Source organism: Mya arenaria, chromosome 17 (genome assembly GCF_026914265.1).
Source record: "Mya arenaria isolate MELC-2E11 chromosome 17, ASM2691426v1".
NCBI classification, from domain to species: Eukaryota; Metazoa; Mollusca; class Bivalvia; order Myida; family Myidae; genus Mya; species Mya arenaria.
In genome coordinates this window covers 18,497,029-18,514,780 of record NC_069138.1, presented here as the reverse complement: position 1 = coordinate 18,514,780, position 17,752 = coordinate 18,497,029, and the positions used below count along the sequence as shown (strand labels likewise).

The 17,752-nt window shown below is 35.5% G+C and overlaps 1 protein-coding gene and 1 long non-coding RNA gene across 3 annotated transcripts; one reads left to right on the top strand and one right to left on the bottom strand.

The window, feature by feature from the left end:
• Window positions 1-4,560: 4,560 nt before the first annotated feature.
• On the top strand, window positions 4,561-16,858 carry LOC128224535 (uncharacterized). 2 transcript variants are annotated; one of them, XR_008259496.1, is made up of 4 exons: window positions 4,561-4,802; window positions 12,778-12,980; window positions 15,885-16,024; window positions 16,499-16,858. It is a non-coding gene; the product is annotated as an uncharacterized LOC128224535 (long non-coding RNA). The 2 variants fall into 2 exon arrangements; XR_008259495.1 differs by having other exon boundaries at window positions 15,818-16,024.
• LOC128224534 (involucrin-like) lies at window positions 7,483-10,932 on the bottom strand. Its single transcript, XM_052934412.1, has 2 exons — window positions 10,060-10,932; window positions 7,483-9,352 (listed from the first exon to the last, which is right to left on the bottom strand). Exon 2 carries the CDS (start codon window positions 9,350-9,352, stop codon window positions 8,390-8,392), a length of 963 nt encoding a protein of 320 aa, XP_052790372.1. The 5' UTR covers window positions 10,060-10,932; the 3' UTR covers window positions 7,483-8,389.
• Window positions 16,859-17,752: the final 894 nt, after the last annotated feature.

The following is a 17,752-nucleotide window of genomic DNA, read 5'->3' as shown; positions in this document are numbered from 1 at the left end:
ACCCATTGATGTAAGATTGTTGATAAAAAAACAGATCTTAGATTTTCATATTTTCGAAAATGTTTTAGAGCTTAAACCCTTACTAACGGTTTAAGAAAAATGCATAAAACATCAATTTATGAACTTAAATATAAAAATCCGCGATCTATTTTTTTGTCAGCAGTCTTATTAACTGGTTTCCATGGATTGTAGCAAATATTGGCTTGTTCCAAGACAAAAATTAAAAAGTTGTCGAAATGTTAAAATCTGTGATAGTGCAGCTTTAATTATGGTAGCTTTTCAGTCATTTGCCTATATATGTCTATTTGATTCAGTAAATACTTCATATAAAGCTAGGCTTATTAGGATATGCTTATTTTTCATTGGGTTCTATTTTTAGCACATAACAGCTTCATTACAAGAATATATTAATTATTATTAAAGCTGCATGCACTCTCACAAATTTACCGTTTTTACAACTTTTTTATTTTTTTGTCTTGGAAAGAGCAAATTTTTGGGTTTAATAGTATCTACAAACCAATGATAAAAGACTGCTGACATAGATCATATCGCAGATTTGCATATTTTCGTTTGAAAGCCAATGTTTTGTGGGTTAAACTATTACTAACAGTTAAAGAAAAATGCATGATCTAATTTTTTGTCAGCAGTTTTATATCACTGGTTTTCATGGATTCTTGAAAAAAAAATACTTCCTCTGTTGGCCAATTGAGAACAAAATCAAGAGGTTTTGGGTTTTGCTGTTTATACGTTCTGGCATTTATTTATAGTACTTATGAATTTTATGTACAGCATTCTGTATATTGTCAAGTGTCCTTTTTTTAAATTATATACAACATGTATAAATTTAATGTTTCAGGAAATAACCACCATCTCTCTCAGAGGTCATCTTTCTCATTATTGTGGGGAAACCTCAAAGGGCATCAGGAAAACCTTCATCAACCTCTTTGTGCCCAGTGGCTTGTGCAACAGTGTTTCAGAAGTATGAATACCTTTTTAATTTGTGTATATCAATTGTATAATGACTTGTTTTTATTTATTAAATATTAAATATATTTATATATATATATAGATGGTTAATCTTATGACTTCCTGATAGTATTTAAGTGAAATATTAAATAATCTAATCATAAAAAATGCTTGGAAATGACAATAAAAAAAAGATATTTGTCGAATAGGAAGTTTCACCTGTCCTGTTTATATTACAAATCATTTTAAATCAGACAGAAAATTCAATATACTTGTTGTATCTCACTGTTTATTTGTCTTCACATTTTGTATTGTCACATCAAGCCTGTTTGAACATCCTAGAGAAGATAGGTGTATAGAAGCGGATATGATATAATAAATATGCATATAAATGTGCTTGGGATTATTTTCAGATTATCATTAAAATGGGGATAATGGATGACTGGCCACACATATGGGGCTATGGACAAGCTTCAGAGCAGGCTGCCAGGTGGTGGTGTTAGTAGTTTATACTCCGGGTCCCGGCGTGAGCACATTGAAGGGTCCCAGAGTGACAGTTCAACCACCGCACACCTATCCTGGGCAGAACCAGTACTAGGTGCCTTCACCTCTGCAAGGAACTGACAGCTTCTGTACATGCCAGGTGCAGTGGTACAGTGCGAATGTTCGTAGAAAGGATTTCATAACCAATCACAACAGAGGTGACCTGGTCCGCCCGGGAATCGAACCCGGGTTGTCCAATTCAGAGTCCAACGCTCTACCGATTGAGCTGACCGGGCGGACATATTAGCTACATTAGATGACAAGCCATCTATGCTGGACATTCTTCACAATAAAATGTGATGTCACAGGAGCTGTCTATCTCAACAGCTCACACTGTCCGAATTTGACTAAAGGAATGAATGAAGTCACTGCAAGTTAGATTGAGGAATGTCCATGTCACTACCCATCATTTGGAAGGAGTTGGATAAAAAAAGTGTGGCCTATGTATTGAAACAGGTCCGATTTCCAGTTACGGACAGTCTTGATTTGTCTGATTACATTTTTGACCAACATGATGGTCTAAAAGAACACTTACTGGTAACTGGTAAAATCATGGCCCAGTTGTTCCAAGAGGCAGGCGAGTGGAAAGTTACTAGACTCCATTTCTTTATGGGTTGATCTGAGGTTCCAGTTCAGTTAAAGTACTGATGGAACACCAAGTGTTTGCCATAATACAGCAACATTTGATTTGTAACTATGTATTTGTTTAAATTGTTGAAACAGTACTGTTTACTAAATAATGTGTATATATATGAAGAATAATATTATGAATAATTTGTAAGAACCTTTTGATATTAAGTAAAATGTCGATAAGTCTAAATATGTATCTGTAAATCATTTTTGTATATCTGTAAAGATTACATTGCCTATATTCCTCAATTTATATTTTTCTTTTAGCCAGTCAATAACTTTTCTTCAGTTCTATCTTCAAAATTGTCGGGACAGGGATTATAGCCCTTAATTAACCCAAATATGTAACATTCAATGCAAAATTTCTAATTGGCTGCAATTAGGCAGTTCAGATGCAGGAACAAACATCACTTGGGTCCTTAATAATAGCTTTCCATCTGACAAGGTCCAATAAAAGGAATTTGTCATGTGACTGTTTATTAACTCTCGATTTATTGAAAGTGAAATTACTTACATGATTTGTAAGAACTAAATTATATTGATATCAAATTATTGTTTAAATTAAATAAAATAGACGATTACATACATGAACTTTTTTTTATTTTTTTGTTTGTCAATATGAAGAGTAATGCAATGGCTTTTGAATTTCATAAAAGAAACGGATGGAAAAAATGTATGTTTATTGTTTAAGCAATTAATTAAGTAATAAAAGTATTTTTTTCTCTTTTTTTTCAAATTGTGCTATCTTATAATACAGATCGTTATTTGTTTAATTTTGGTACAAATGAAGTATATAAGGTATGTCTAATGTTACAAATAGCAAAAATTCAAATGCAAATCATGGTGACTTGACTAAATGTGAATGCTAATTGAATCAAAATAGTTAATAAATAATAATGTTCATTTGAAACAATTGAGAGTGTAAGTTTGGTTTGTGAATGCCATATATGCCCCGGGGGGGGGGGGGGGGGGGAATCCCCAACCTAATAAATTAATAATGGAAAGTATATTACTATGCGCAGTGCTATAATAATTCACTTATTAAAATAAGTAAATGTGCTGAGTAAAATTTGTAAAAACTCTGTCTTGTTTTTTTATGTATTATTTATTTATCATGTGCTTTGACAATTGATTATAATTTCATAATACTAAGAATATTATTTATTCTTTTATTGTATGTATTCTAGATCATTAAATAAATATAAGTAAATATGCATTCAGATTTCTGTATTTAGTCTTAAATAATAAATGTTGATATTGCGCTTAGTTTCATTAAATCCCTTGGTCTAATATCAAAATCCCCTGAAATTAAGACCAAAATCCCCTGGAATTTAAACGAAAATCCCCTGGAATTCAGACCAAAATCTCTTGGAATTAAGATCAAAATCCGCTGGACTTTAGACCAATATTCCCTGGAATTCAGACTAAAATCCACTGCAAAGCCTCTCAAAAATATGGCATGCATGTATTTGTGTCTGTCTTTTACCTTAAAGGTTGTACCCACCAGGAATACATTTTGTATCCTCTCAAAATTCAGACTAGGAAACTGACTTGAGGTTGAATATATAAGATTATGTTTTTCATCATCTTCAGACAAATAGAAAATAGCTATCAGCTAAAATCTTATTCAACAATAAATGTTTGAGAATGCTAAATCTTAGCAGTACACAGGGTATAAATCTTGTGAAACACATAGCAATAACGTGCTAAATAATGCACGTGAATGTAGGTAACTTGTAGTAGTAGAAGTCAAGTATCATCTTGGTTTATTACAACAGAAGCAGTGATTACGAACTTCGTAATCACAGCCCCAGAAACAGAAGCGTTTTTAGACTGTCGGCTCCAAGCCGACAGTCTTTAGAGAGCGGTATTTCAGAAACGCGACTAGTCGCCTGACACGACATATTGAACATGAATATATTAATACACACCACCTGCGTAGCAACAGAACTACTTACGTGAATGCGGGGCGTCAAGTACTTGCTTAATTGTATTTAACGCGTTATTGCCTTTTTTATGACAAACATTGCGTGTTACTCTTAGTATAGTTGTACCGTTGCAATTTGGTGAGTTTTATTAACAAAATAATGAAAAATAATGAAAGAATAGCATTTACATACGAAGTAATTTTACCCTACAACCATTAGTAAGCTACACCACATGTTTGCACCCCGTGTGACGTCACACATGTCCCGGCATTCAAGACTGACCCGGCAAACCCCGGCAAAGAACTTATTTTATGAATGAAAGCTATTAAGAAATAAATCATACGCGGTTAAAGAGTTCGTGTCGTGTTATATTTTGTTAAATAGCTTTTATGTTTCAAAAGATTTTTTTCAGCAGCAATCGAACTATTGTATTTGTTTGAGTAAGTTATTTGGATAATACCTATCACAGTGTGTCAACGTTATGCCTATTGTTATTTTGGACTATAGGGTGTAGTTTTTAAAGTCATACACAATATGGCGGCGATTATGCGGAAATGAAATTGAATGTTACTTCGAACACGTTCTTCTACAAAATAACCGACCTGTATTTAGTGTTATTGCTTCAACATCAATCGAAGCAAAAATGGCATCAATGTATGCGTCTGAAAATGTTAAATTTAGATGGAGACAATCCAGAAATGAGCTGCCAGGAAGTGATCGATTTCGGACTAAAAGGTACATGTACATTAGTCTGAAATAATAGACGTGTTATACTTGATTCTTCCAATCCCTAACGTCTAAACGGGTTTGTGCAAAAAGCGGGGGTGTTTGAAAAATATTGAAATTGTATTAAATGAAGTATTTTATGGTTGAAATGGATAATAAAGGTTTATATTCATATTTAACCATGGAAGTGCAAAGCTATTTTGCAAAAAAAACAAGCATTTAATGCATTAAAACACATTATTTACTTTTTCATGAAAAGGAAAGTTGACTGACACAGACAACAATTATGCCAAGCGGAACAACTTGACCCAATCGTAATAATTCGGCCACCTCCGACAAGCTTCGAGATAATACAATCGTAACAACTCGGCCTAGCCAGTATCCAACAGGAATTGACTTTCTCGAAGCTTACCGAAGATGGCGAGTTGTTACAATTGATGGCCGAAATGTTCCGATTGTTGTAAAATTGTGAACTGCAGCCTTGCAGGTGCCCTTCATGTATATATTGTTATGTTTTGACAGAATGAAATGAAGAAAAAACTATCACACTCATAATTATTTGCTGGATATTACTTTTTGGTTACGGAATTTATATAAAATAACATTATCTGGTAATATTTCTTGTTTTTATGAAATGTTATAGACGCAATATGCTTTAACCCCGGAATCCCAACGGAATAACTACCCACTTGTCGTACAAAACAATTTGTACGTGAAGGATTTGTTGTGTCAAAAATCGTTAAAAAAATCTGTCAACGTACAATTATTTGGACTAGAAGGTACATCTAGCTGATCCACATCTCTTAGTCTAAATATTTGTACATTGACGGACTCTTTTTACGATTAAAAATAATAAAAATATACATATCGTCTATTGAAAACCAGAACCTTCTATCAGCAAATTTCTAAATTTTTCAGGAATCACTAAAAACTGTTAAAATCTTTTGATTCAGAATCTTTTGATTAAATACTTCACATCATGAATGTTTGTAACATGGTTAAAGCATAGGCATGTACTTTTGTTGAAAATATTTTGAAATATGATCATTATGAGGCAGAATTGATTTTTTAGTTTTGGCATACTAAATCTGAGACTGGAACCGACATTTTGAACTAACCAGAACGTTTTATTTCACGATAGAATGTTCTGGCATATGAAATCAGGAAAACTATTGTTATGTTTAGACAACCAGAATGTTGCATCTGGAAATGAAAGGTGTAAGCAAAAAAAAAAATTGATATAAAACTAGCGATTTTGAATGCCAGAGTATTTCATCTTGTGATACAATATTCTTGCTTTTAGCCAATCTAATTCTTTGACAAGACAAAATATGTGACAAAATGTGTCATTCAAAGATGACACATTTTAGAATAATAAAGAGCATACTTTTTAAGTACTATTTATTTTGCTAGATACATTTATACAGAGATAAGATGGACTGGAAAGAAACACAGCTACCTTAAAACCATACAATATGAGACCAGAACAGTGTAAGTACTGTTACTACGGTCTGGTTGTGACAAAAGCATACTGTTTATGTTCTATGACGTGCTTAAATATATTATCTGGTGAAAAATCAAAACTAAAATTAATGATAATGCTTGGAAAAACGATACCTTAGTATGAGTAATGTGCTCTCAATTTCAGTTTTCAATAAGAAAGAAGTTTTGATTGTGTATTTTGTATTTTATGTGTTACTTTCCACTGGTTCACTATACATGTTGTAAAAATAGAATAATATTTTAGTCTAATGCAAGTTCATGCCATGCATAATTTTATGCATGTTGCCAATTGACATTTTTCAAGTGCATTTCATGATCTGTTTTCATACAGACAAAAATGTTAGTGGTCATTCAAAGATTTTGTAGCTATCAGATATCATAAAGACATATTGCCAACAGTCTTCATGTGTCTTAAGTCATACTGATAAACCTCAATAGTCATTTCAAGACACAGTCATTTAACCTTTGGAAACAAGAACAGTAGTAAAGCAAACATTATCTAAGCTCCTTTGGCAAGATTTACACATACATGTACTAATGTAAATTCATTCCACTTGTTAAAAAGCTATAATATAACCATAAGTATACTTATGTTGACAATGCACTTTCACTGTAAACTGTAAGCATTAATGTATAACACGTAACAATGATGTACGTTTGATTTATGTTAACAAACTTATGACCTGTATCATTTTAAGATATCTGTTAATTATTAGATCAAAAGGTGAGTCTAAACTTATTTCCCTTTCATAAGACCTAACTGCCTAAAGTGACTACTGTCATGAGAAATTGACCATTATGTCATTTATTGAATAGGATACTATTTTCATGCTAGTGATTATATTTTTTATATTATTATTACAAATGATTGTTATCAGCATCGTCTTGAGATGAGATTGGATGTAGCTACGTTAAAATTAACAGATTTGAAGCATTTACATGCCCAATTGCCCTCTGTTTAGAAATACATTATGGATTTATTTTCTCATGACAATACCATTTGTGTTAGAAACATTATTGTCAGTCATGTTTTTAGTTCAATTCGACTTAGGTTTAATCAGGGAATAAATGTGTTAAGATAATTGAAACATTGTCATGTCGAGTTTATTCAACATCAGTGTCCGCGTCCGATTCCTCCTTATCAGGTTCTGGTAACCTTTCCTTTACACTTTGACTGGCCGATAAACCCCTGTAAAAGTCCTGGTATTCTGTCGGAATAATGCCTTGTTTGCACAAAGTGATGAGGTCTTTCTTCTTTGCACTTGATATTGGCAGCTTTGCTTTATACAAGGGCTGTACTTGGTGAATATCGCGTTTACTTACAAGCTTAACCTTCTGAAACTCTTCTGTATTGTCAAAACTGTACTTGAAGAAGCATGCATCGGGTTCGTTCTTCAAAAATCGCATCCACTTCATGGATGTCCATTTCAGCCTGGTGCCCTGTTCAGTTTTTGTAGCTTTTGTTTGTGATGATTTTACTGCCTTGAAGTCTTTGAAGTCGTAGTTTTTCAGAGCAACCACATGGTATGGGTTTTTTCTTCTCGCCATAGATAGGACAGTTTCCCATTGGCTAGGGACAAATATCTTCGTTTTTGACTTGGCGAACTCGATTGCCGAATGCATTGAGTCACATTCCATATGAGTGTGTCCACTCTCGAGAAATTTGTGGTCGATTGTGTTAATAGTTGGTGATGTTGATACAGAATGTAACAGACTTGTCGCCACAATTTGATTTCTGTTTTGCCCAGGGCAAGCGTCGGAGTACAGAATAACATGTTAGATCCTTGAATTCAATCTTGACAGATACAAGTTTAGACATGTAGAAATCTCGTTGGATCCCCGTTTCCCATCAATTTCTGACCACAGAAAACATGTTGCTGTTTTGTCACCGGCACTGTAGACTGACAGGTTATAGCAGCACAGCTTTCTCATATAATACATCAGGCTTACCAGAGAGCAGGGTGTGTATAACACTGACTGAAGACCAAACGTACATGTGTGAGTCTTGTTGTCCTGTTTTGCCTTATTGCTGTCCTCGTACTTTTGTTCCCTTGCTGATGTTTTCCTTTGTTGGTGATTTAAATATTCTTTTTTCATTTCTTCATTAAGTGTTCCGTCTGCCTTTGCGTTGTTGTACCTGTTGCATAGGCTACACTGATCTTTCTTGGGGACGTGAAAGGAAAGGTTGTATTCCTCATTAAAAACCCTTCTGTAAATTGGCTCCTTGACAACAAGCCTGCAGTGTTTTGCTGTTCTGGTAGTAAGCCTGCAGTGCTTTGCTGTTCTTGTAGCACGCCTGCAGTGCTTTGCTGTTCTTGTAGCACGCCCGCAGTGCTTTGCTGTTCTTGTAGCACACCTGCAGTGCTTTGCTGTTCTGGTGACACGCCTGATATGCTTTGCTGTTCTGGTGACAAGCCTGATATGCTTTGCTGTTCTGGTAGCACGCCTGCAGTGTTTTGCTGTTCTGGTAGCACGCCTGCAGTGCTTTGCTGTTTTGGTGACACGCCTGATATGCTTTGCTGTTCTGGTGACACGCCTGATATGATTTGCTGTTCTGGTAGCACGCATGCAGTGCTTTGCTGTTCTGGTGAGAGGCATGTAGTGATTTGCTCTTCTAGTAGCACGCCTGCATTGATTTGCTGGTCTGGTAGCACACCTACAGTGCTTTGTTGTTCTGGTAGCACACCTGATATGCTTTGCTGTTTTGGTATTTGCTGTTCTGGTGACACGTCTGATATGCTTTGCTGATTTGGTAGCACGCCTGCTGTGCTGTGCTGTTCTGGTAACACGCCTACTGTACTTTGCTGTTCTGGTAGCACGCATGCACTGCTTTGCTGTTCTGGTGACAGGCCTGTAGTGATTTGCTCTTCTGGTAGCACGCCTGCAGTGCTTTGCTTTCCTGGTAGCACGTCTGATATGCGTTGCTGTTCTGGTAACACGTATGCAGTGCTTTGCTGTTCTGATGGAACGCCTGCAGGGCTTGGCTGTTCTTGTGCGATATGATCCCATTTCTGGCTAGCTTCAATTAATATCTCGTCGTCTGCATCCGACCACATCTGGAATCATGACACATTGGCAATTGGTTATATGTATTTGGTATTTGTGTACTCAGAATGGAGACGGTATGAACAAATCTTTTAAGGTTAAACCGCTTGCAACATTTTGCAGTCAAGTGTTTTTTTTCTAGGAATGCATGTGGCATTATTGCACAAAAATAACTATGCGTTCAATCAAAAAATAGCATTCTACTATTAGTCCAAGTGTGTTTTCTACCACCATTCGATTCCGTCATCAATATTCCTTGCTTTGCGAAATGCCCACTTGTTGAAACAATAGGGCCCGTGAATTTATATCACGGATGACGGATGCATTTTGAAAGATCAATGTTTTTTTTTTACATAAACGTAGTATATAAATAAAATCAATTCAACGTAAATCTTATGAATTTAGAGTAAATTAATAACCGGAATCTTAGTTGTTTCCATATTTTTTTATGATCGGGATAAGCAGGCTAAGAGTTGAAAAAACCTGTTGTGTAATAAAGCAGTTGAAATACATATTTGATTCCGGTCAGACACAGAGTTACTCGGTCAATATTTCCCTCAAATTTGAAGCGATTAGGTCGATGTTTAAAATTGAAGCAGGTGAACAGACGACAATTTTTGTAGCAGGCTAAGGGTTAATTGTAAAATTAAACTAAGATATTAGTATATTTACATTGAAAACACAAATAATAACAATCATTATAAGTAAATATGCTTACCTTTTAGTTTTTGTAGGTCGAAATCCTTCCCTGACCACATTCTATACAGTTCTGCGGTTTGTGAGGTTTTTATCTCTAAACAAACACTTCGCAAGACAAAAACCAGTTCCACATGAAACATGATATAGAATGTTATTAACACCAATTAGCCTTGTCAAGTGCTATCACACATATGCTTAAATAGTTCATACGTAAATGATAGTGTCTGCTTTTCACTTGATAACTCATTTAAGTTGATATACGATAAACCCAGAACCATTCATCGCTAGATACAACGTTGTGGCTAACTCTTCTATCAGCCATTTAGTCAAACATGCATGTGTATCTGAGATAAAATGTTCTGGTTGTAAAATATGATGATGTTATGGGCTGTTCTAATGAAACCCAGATACTTTCATACTCAGATGATAGAGTCTGGTAGACAGCATTTGCCTGTTTAATTCTTAAAACTGTAAAAGCATACCATTCTATGACCAAATGAAATGGACTGGCAATTTTCTTAATGAAAATTGTGACATTTTATGTTACATGTGACGATACACTGTTCTAGCATTACAAAAAAGTGATTGATTTCAGATAGAATGTTTGATCTCTTATCAATAACTTTTGATATAGTTGGTATATAGGTCTGAAATTTTGAGACAATGTGTATCCGCATTTTCTGGATCTAAGAATGCAAAAAAGTGATTTTTGCAAAATTGGTCAGATAGAATGTTCTGGTTTTCAATAGACGATATATTTACATTATATAAATATGGCAAATCCTACAACATCTTCATGTTACTTTCAATTCAGAGTTGATTATTCACTAAAATTATTTTGCATTTTTAATTCTTGTCTAACCTGAAACGTCTCAACCATCAAAAAAGAACATATGTGCTTCAATAGTCTAAAATAATAGACGTGTTATATGGGATTCTTACAATCCCTTACGTCTAATCGGGTTTGTGCAAAACAGGTGGGGGGGGGTGAAAGATATTGAAATCGTAGTTAGATAAGTATTATATGTTTGATATAGATATTAAAGGTTTATATTCGTATTTTAGTTATAACCATGTAAGTGCAATTTTTTTTTCACAAAACAAGCATTTAATGCATTTAAACTAGGGATGCAAATGAATATTCGAATATTCGAATATTCGATCAAACGTTTGGTATTCGAATGTCAAAATCGGTATTCGAATATTCGAAAAAAGTTCAATAAAGAGAATAAAACACATTTTGCCTACAACGCTGATGTTGTTTATAAAGTTCGTTTGTCTTGTTTTTACAACGATTGGCCCCTTATGCCAGAGGTGTGAATGTGATGACTAGACACGCGTCATGTGTCATTTAGGTACATAACGCCGGGTACTATAAAAGGTCCCCCTACTTTTACAACAACTAGCTAGGGATCGGCTTTAACACCAATGTATTGTCTTGGCTGCAACTACTGTACAACAAAGCGCAAATGGAAGTGATGATATGAATGCCATGTGCTACAAAAATGTTGTTGCATATATGTGCTTTTTAAATAAACTGTTTCCATGTTTCGATACAATTTTCATGCTTTGAAATGGATTTTAGGATATATTTCCTCTCTTGTTGTACAATAGCTGAGTCCAATACACTTATGTTTTCGTTTAATTATTTTACTAGAACCGAGTTGGTTTGGGGTTTCCATATCTTTATTTAGTCAATTTAGAGGTCAATCTCAGAACGAGGCTGATTATCCTAAGACCCTCCATAGGTGCAAAACACTGTTTGACTAGGAATCCATCTAATTTCACATTGTTTTCAAAAGGCAGCGGAATTGAATCATTCAATTTGTTGTTTATAATGTTTTGCTTTTTTCTTCCTGAAAATGGAGAATTTCAAAGGCTCATTTGGGGAAATCAGGGTCCGTTGCGCGTACTGGCTACGACAAAGTAGGGTAAAAAACGCCCCGGCTATTGCTTTAGCGAATAATAATAATATTTAATACATCTTCTAAAATACGTATTTCGGTAATCGAATATTCGATCGAAAGAATTACCGAATATTCGAATATCAATTTTGCCATTCGTTTGCATCCCTAATTTAAACACAACCATTTTACCTAGCATAGCAACTGGACCATCTCAGGTTAACTTCGAGATAGACCAGTCACCTTTTGTATATATAATTTTAACAACTTGACCATGGCCAAGAGGCTCCGATTGTTGTAAATCTTTGTACCGCAGCCTTGCAGGTGCTCTTCATGTATAACAGTTTATATCATTATGTTTTGACAGTATGAAATGAAGGAAAACGCTCATCAAACTCATAATAATTCGTCGCATTTTATTTTTTGTGTACATAACTCATATTTTAGATAATTATCTGACCGGAATCCCAATCGGAATAGCTACCCACTTTTGGTACAACAACAAATGTATGTAAAGGATATGCCATTTCAAAATTTGTAAAAATATCAGTCAAGTTACTATTATTTGGACTAGTGCTTCAAGTGTTTGATTTATTTTCTTTATAATGTATAATGCACCTGTCAATTGTAGAGCCAAGCTGGGAACTGCCTAAAAATCAGTTACCCGGTTAGCTCAGTTTGACAGATCTCCATGCAAGTGCTCACATGGTCGTGGGTTACCATACCAGTAGCATCTTTTCTCACAGGTTTACTTTAGAACCCATCATCAAGGGGTTGACGATTATAATTTTTTTATTAAATATTACAGGTCATGTTCTTTTGTAAACTTTCAGATTGAGAAGTGCCTGGATACAAGGCTAGTATTGTTAACATCATCTGATACAATCAACTGGAACAAAGCTGAAATGGCTGCCTGACCTGACTTAAAAATCGGATGGCAATACATCAGCCTAGAAGATTATTAGTATTGAGATGGACAAAATGAAACATGAGCCTACCAAAGCTGACAGATTGCACAAGAAACACATAAATGCAGGTATTTGCTGAGATATTGTAATTATTTTTTGAAACTTCTCATTCATTTAGGAAGTTCAGTTGAAACAGAGTTGGCAAAAAATGAACTAAGGTATATACATTTTGAATTCTAATTTTTAAATGAGAACTTTACTGGCCAGCACAGATTGGTAAAATGCTAGTCTTCCAATATAAATGTGCCTGGTTCGAATCCGTAAAGCTGATGAATGTACTGGTTGAATAGCCAGGATGTGAATAGGTCTGCACTTGGCTGATAATGCATATCACTTTAAATGTTTAAGCTGCACTCTCACAGATTGACTGTTTTACTAACTCTTTTTTTATTTCTTGATATTGTAATGAATTATTTTATGCGAATTTCTGAACACTGGTCATAACAGACAACTGGAAAAAGTAGATCGCTGCTTTCTTATATTAATTCAGGCAAAAAAGACAAGTGAAAATATTGGAACGCTGATTTCTTATTTTAATACGATCAAAAGATGGTGTTCTATGCCAAAAATCTCATTATTAGTAAAGCGTTAGTAATGCTTTTAACCATAAAACAATTAGTCACAAATGTAAATATAAAAAAACATGATCATATCTTTTGTCAGCAGTCTTATATCATCAGTTTTCATACTGCTTTTCATTAGCTTATTCCAAGCCAAAAAGTAAAAGAAGTTGTCAAAACATTCAATCTGTGACTGAGAGTGCAGCACTCTCACAGATTGAACATTTTGACTACTTTATTATGCCCCCCTTCGAAGAAGAGGGGTATATTGCTTTGCACAGGCATGTCGGTCGGTCGGTCGGTCCGTCGGTAGACCAAAGCTTGTCAGAGTGATAACTCGACAATTCCTGGACGTATGGTCATCAAACTTCACATGAAGGTTGGGCCTGACCAGTAGATGACCCCTATTGATTTTGGGTGTCATCGGGTCAAAAGTCATGTCAAGGTCAGAGTGACCTTTAATGGTAAAATAATTTTAAAGCTTGTCCGAGTGATAACTCAACAATGCCTGCACCCATGGCCCTCAAACTTGACTTGGAGGTTGGGCCTGACCAGTAGCTGACCCCTATTGTTTTTTGGGCTCAATGGGTCAAAGGTCAAGGTCACAGTGACCTTGAATGGTAAAAGGTTGTTCGAGTGATAACTCAACAATGCCTGCATCCATGGCCTTCAAACTTGACTTGGAGGTTGGGCCTGACCAGTAGATGACTTGTTTTGGGGGTCATTGGGCGAAAGGTCAAGGTCACATAGACCTTGAATGGTAAAAGGTTGTCCGATTGATAACTCAACAATGCCTGCACCCATGGCCCTCAAACTTGACTTGGAGGTTGGGCCTGACCAGTAGATGACCCCTATTGTTTTTGGGGGCCATTGGGCCAAAGGTCAAGGTCACAGTGACCTTGAATGGTAAAAGGTTGTCCGATTGATAATTCAACAATGCCTGCACCCATGGCCCTCAAACTTGACTTGGAAGTTGGGCCTGGCGAGAAGATGGTCCCTATTGATTTAAGGGGTCATTGGGCCAAAGGTCAAGGTCACAGTGACCTGGAATGGTAAAAGGTTATCCGAGTGATTACTTGACAATGGCTGCACCCATGGCCCTCAAACTTGATTTGGAGGTTGAGCCTGGCCAGAAGATTGTCCCTATTAATTTTAGGGGTCATTGGGCCAAAGGTCAAGGTCACAGTGACCTTGAATGATAAAAGGTTGTCCAAGTGATAACTCAACAATGCCTGCACCCATGGCCCTCAAACTTGACATGGAGGTTGGGCCTGACCAGTAGATGACCCATATCGACTATGGTCAATGTCACAGTAACCTTTAACGCAAAAAAGTTAACAAATCTTCCCCTACTGATATCTCAACAATGCCTGAACCTATGATCATTAAACTTGACATGGATGTTAAGCCTGACCAGTAGATCACCCTTATTGATTTTAGGATTCATAGAGCCAACGGTCAAGGTCACAGTGATCTTGAATGGTAAAAGGTTGTCCGAGTGATAACTCAACAATGCCTGAACCCATGGCCTTCAAACTTGACTTGGAGTTGCATCTGACTTGTATATGACCCCTTATGATTTAAGGGGTCATCGGGTCAAAGGTCAAGGTCACAGTGACCTTGAACGAAAAAAACTTGTCTTGTGATAACTTGACAATGCCTGCACCCATGGCCCTCAAACTTGACATTTAGGTTTCTGGTGACCAGCTGATGACTCTGGATTTTGAGTTCATAGAGTCAAAGGTCATGACGGTCATAACACACTTTATCCTCACACTTTAATGGTCATAATCTTAAAACAGCAACAAATCAGCTGTCATTTCGGATTACGGATTGTCCATATAATCCTGACAACATGGCGCTCAGGGGGGGGGGCATAATGTTTGACAAACATCTCTTGTTTATTTTTTGTCTTGGAATGGGCCAATTTATGTGAAAATGCATGTTAACCATTCATATAAGATTGCTGACAATGAATTAGTCAGAAAATGTTTATATTTAAGTTCAAAATGTTTTATGCATTTTTCTTAAATCGTTAGTAACGCTTTAAGCCATAAAACCTTAGATTTCGACCTGAAATATGGAAGTCTGCAATGTAATATTTTGTCAGTAGTCTTATATCACTGGTTTGCAGATATTTAAGCAAAAAATAGGTCATTCCAAGACAAAAAATACCAAAGTTGTAAAAACAGTAAATCTGTCAGAGTGCAGCTTTAAATGACTAAATGTTTTGATTTGTCTCAATTCTCACCTAAAATATTATAGTTTTGTTGCACCTAAATGGTTTGTTTTTAACAACATTACTCTTGCATATGTATAAATTTGTTCTTAAATTTGTAATTTAGATTGGAGGATTCATTTTCTGGAAAATAGAAAAGGGCATGTTACATACTGTTATCATTGCCATGACAGAAAACATATTGAGGAGCTGGTCCACCTGTTGGAAGAATTGCGCTATTGGTTGGAGCAGCACTATTCCCCAGCCATACACCAGCACTTAGTTTGTCATGGGGAGCATTTCTGAGCAGTTATGGAGACCACTAACTATGCAGGTATGTCATAATCAAAATCTTGGTTTATATATTTTTTTTATAATTTAGCATATGTTGAGAAGAAATTTATTTCTAGATTGAAGGCACACACTATAATTTGATGCCCAAATATATTTCTTATTTTAATGCATTATCATGTCTAACTCATTTGACTTAAATGATCAAAGCAAAAGAAATGCAATTGATTAATCTGCAGATATGCAAATGTGAACTTTTTAACTGGGGAAATTGTTGCCACTTGTCTATTTATTAAAGAATATATTTATAATTAATAATGTTTAATCTGTACACAAATCATATGCCTTCTTTGTTTTAACCATCAATGTCAAAGAGTCCAGCATGATAATGGATTAAATTGAAAAAAAAAATGCATTAATTTATATGAACCCTTTAAAACAAAGACATTTTCTAAATCCAATAAAATATAATTGAATATTGATGCAGAGTTCAGTTAGAATATAACTTTTTTTGCAGTTGTTGCAGTGAAACTAGCACCAGTGTGTTTTCTGTGGAAATAAAGAGATAGTGTCCAGCAATGAAGACCCAACTCAAGATCTGACCTTGTAAGGCCAATATGAAATAACTGTGTGGAAAAATGGGAAAAACCTGCAGTCAGGAATGCACGGAAATCATCAAAAGAACAGTGTTAAATTAATCTTGAATAACTTGACATTAATTTTGTTTGACATATTTATTCATGGTGCAGTGAAAACATGTTTTTTTCCCTCATGGTTATTTAAATTTAGAATTGATAGGAGGGAACATCATTATGTAGTTTCACGTTCATAGTCAGATCAAAACCCATGTACATGTATAAATGAGCATTCGAAAATATCAAAATGGAACTTGTTGTATGTAGTGTAAGTTAATTAACATAATAAACAAAAATATTTAATAAATTTGAATTTATTATGCCCCCTTCAAAGAAGAGGAGTATATTGCTTTGCACATGTTGGCTGCTACGTCCGTCTGTCTGACAGTAGACCAAAGCTTTTCCGGGTGATAACTCTACAATTCCTAGACCTATTGTCAAACTTGACATGAAAGTTTGGTTTAACCAGTAGATGACTGCCTTTTGATTTTAGGGGTAATATGGTCAAAGGTCACAGTGACCTTGAACAGGAAGGTGTCAAAGCATGTCTGACTGATAAGTTGACAATGCCTGCACCTATGGCCCTGAAACTCAACCTGGAGGCTAATCCTGACTATTAGATGACCCTATTGATTTAAGGGGTCATTGGGTCAAAAGACAAGGTCACAGTGACCTTGAATGCTTAAAGGTTGTACTAATAATGACTGGACAAAGCCTGCACCCATGGCCCTTCAACAACTTGACTTTGGGGTTTGGCCTGACCAGTAGGTGAGCCCTATTTATTTGTCACAGAGACATTGAACGCAAAAAGCTTGCCTGTGTGACAACTCGACAAAGTCTGCACCCATGGCCTTCAAACTTGAAATTTAGGTTTGGGGTGACCAGCAGATGACCCCTTTGAATTTGGAGGTCAAGGTCACAACTCCAATATTGGTCATTAAAACTATGTCATTTACTTATTCCCTGCTGCTAAGAGGATACATGTTTATCAGCAAATATCAGCCATTATCTGAATATGATTGAAAACTTTACCAACTACCCTCATACTTTGAATAGCATAATTTTAACGCTGCCTCTAAGGCATCTTTTGTCAATGAAAAACCAGCTGTCATTTCGGTCCATGCATATTTCATTCA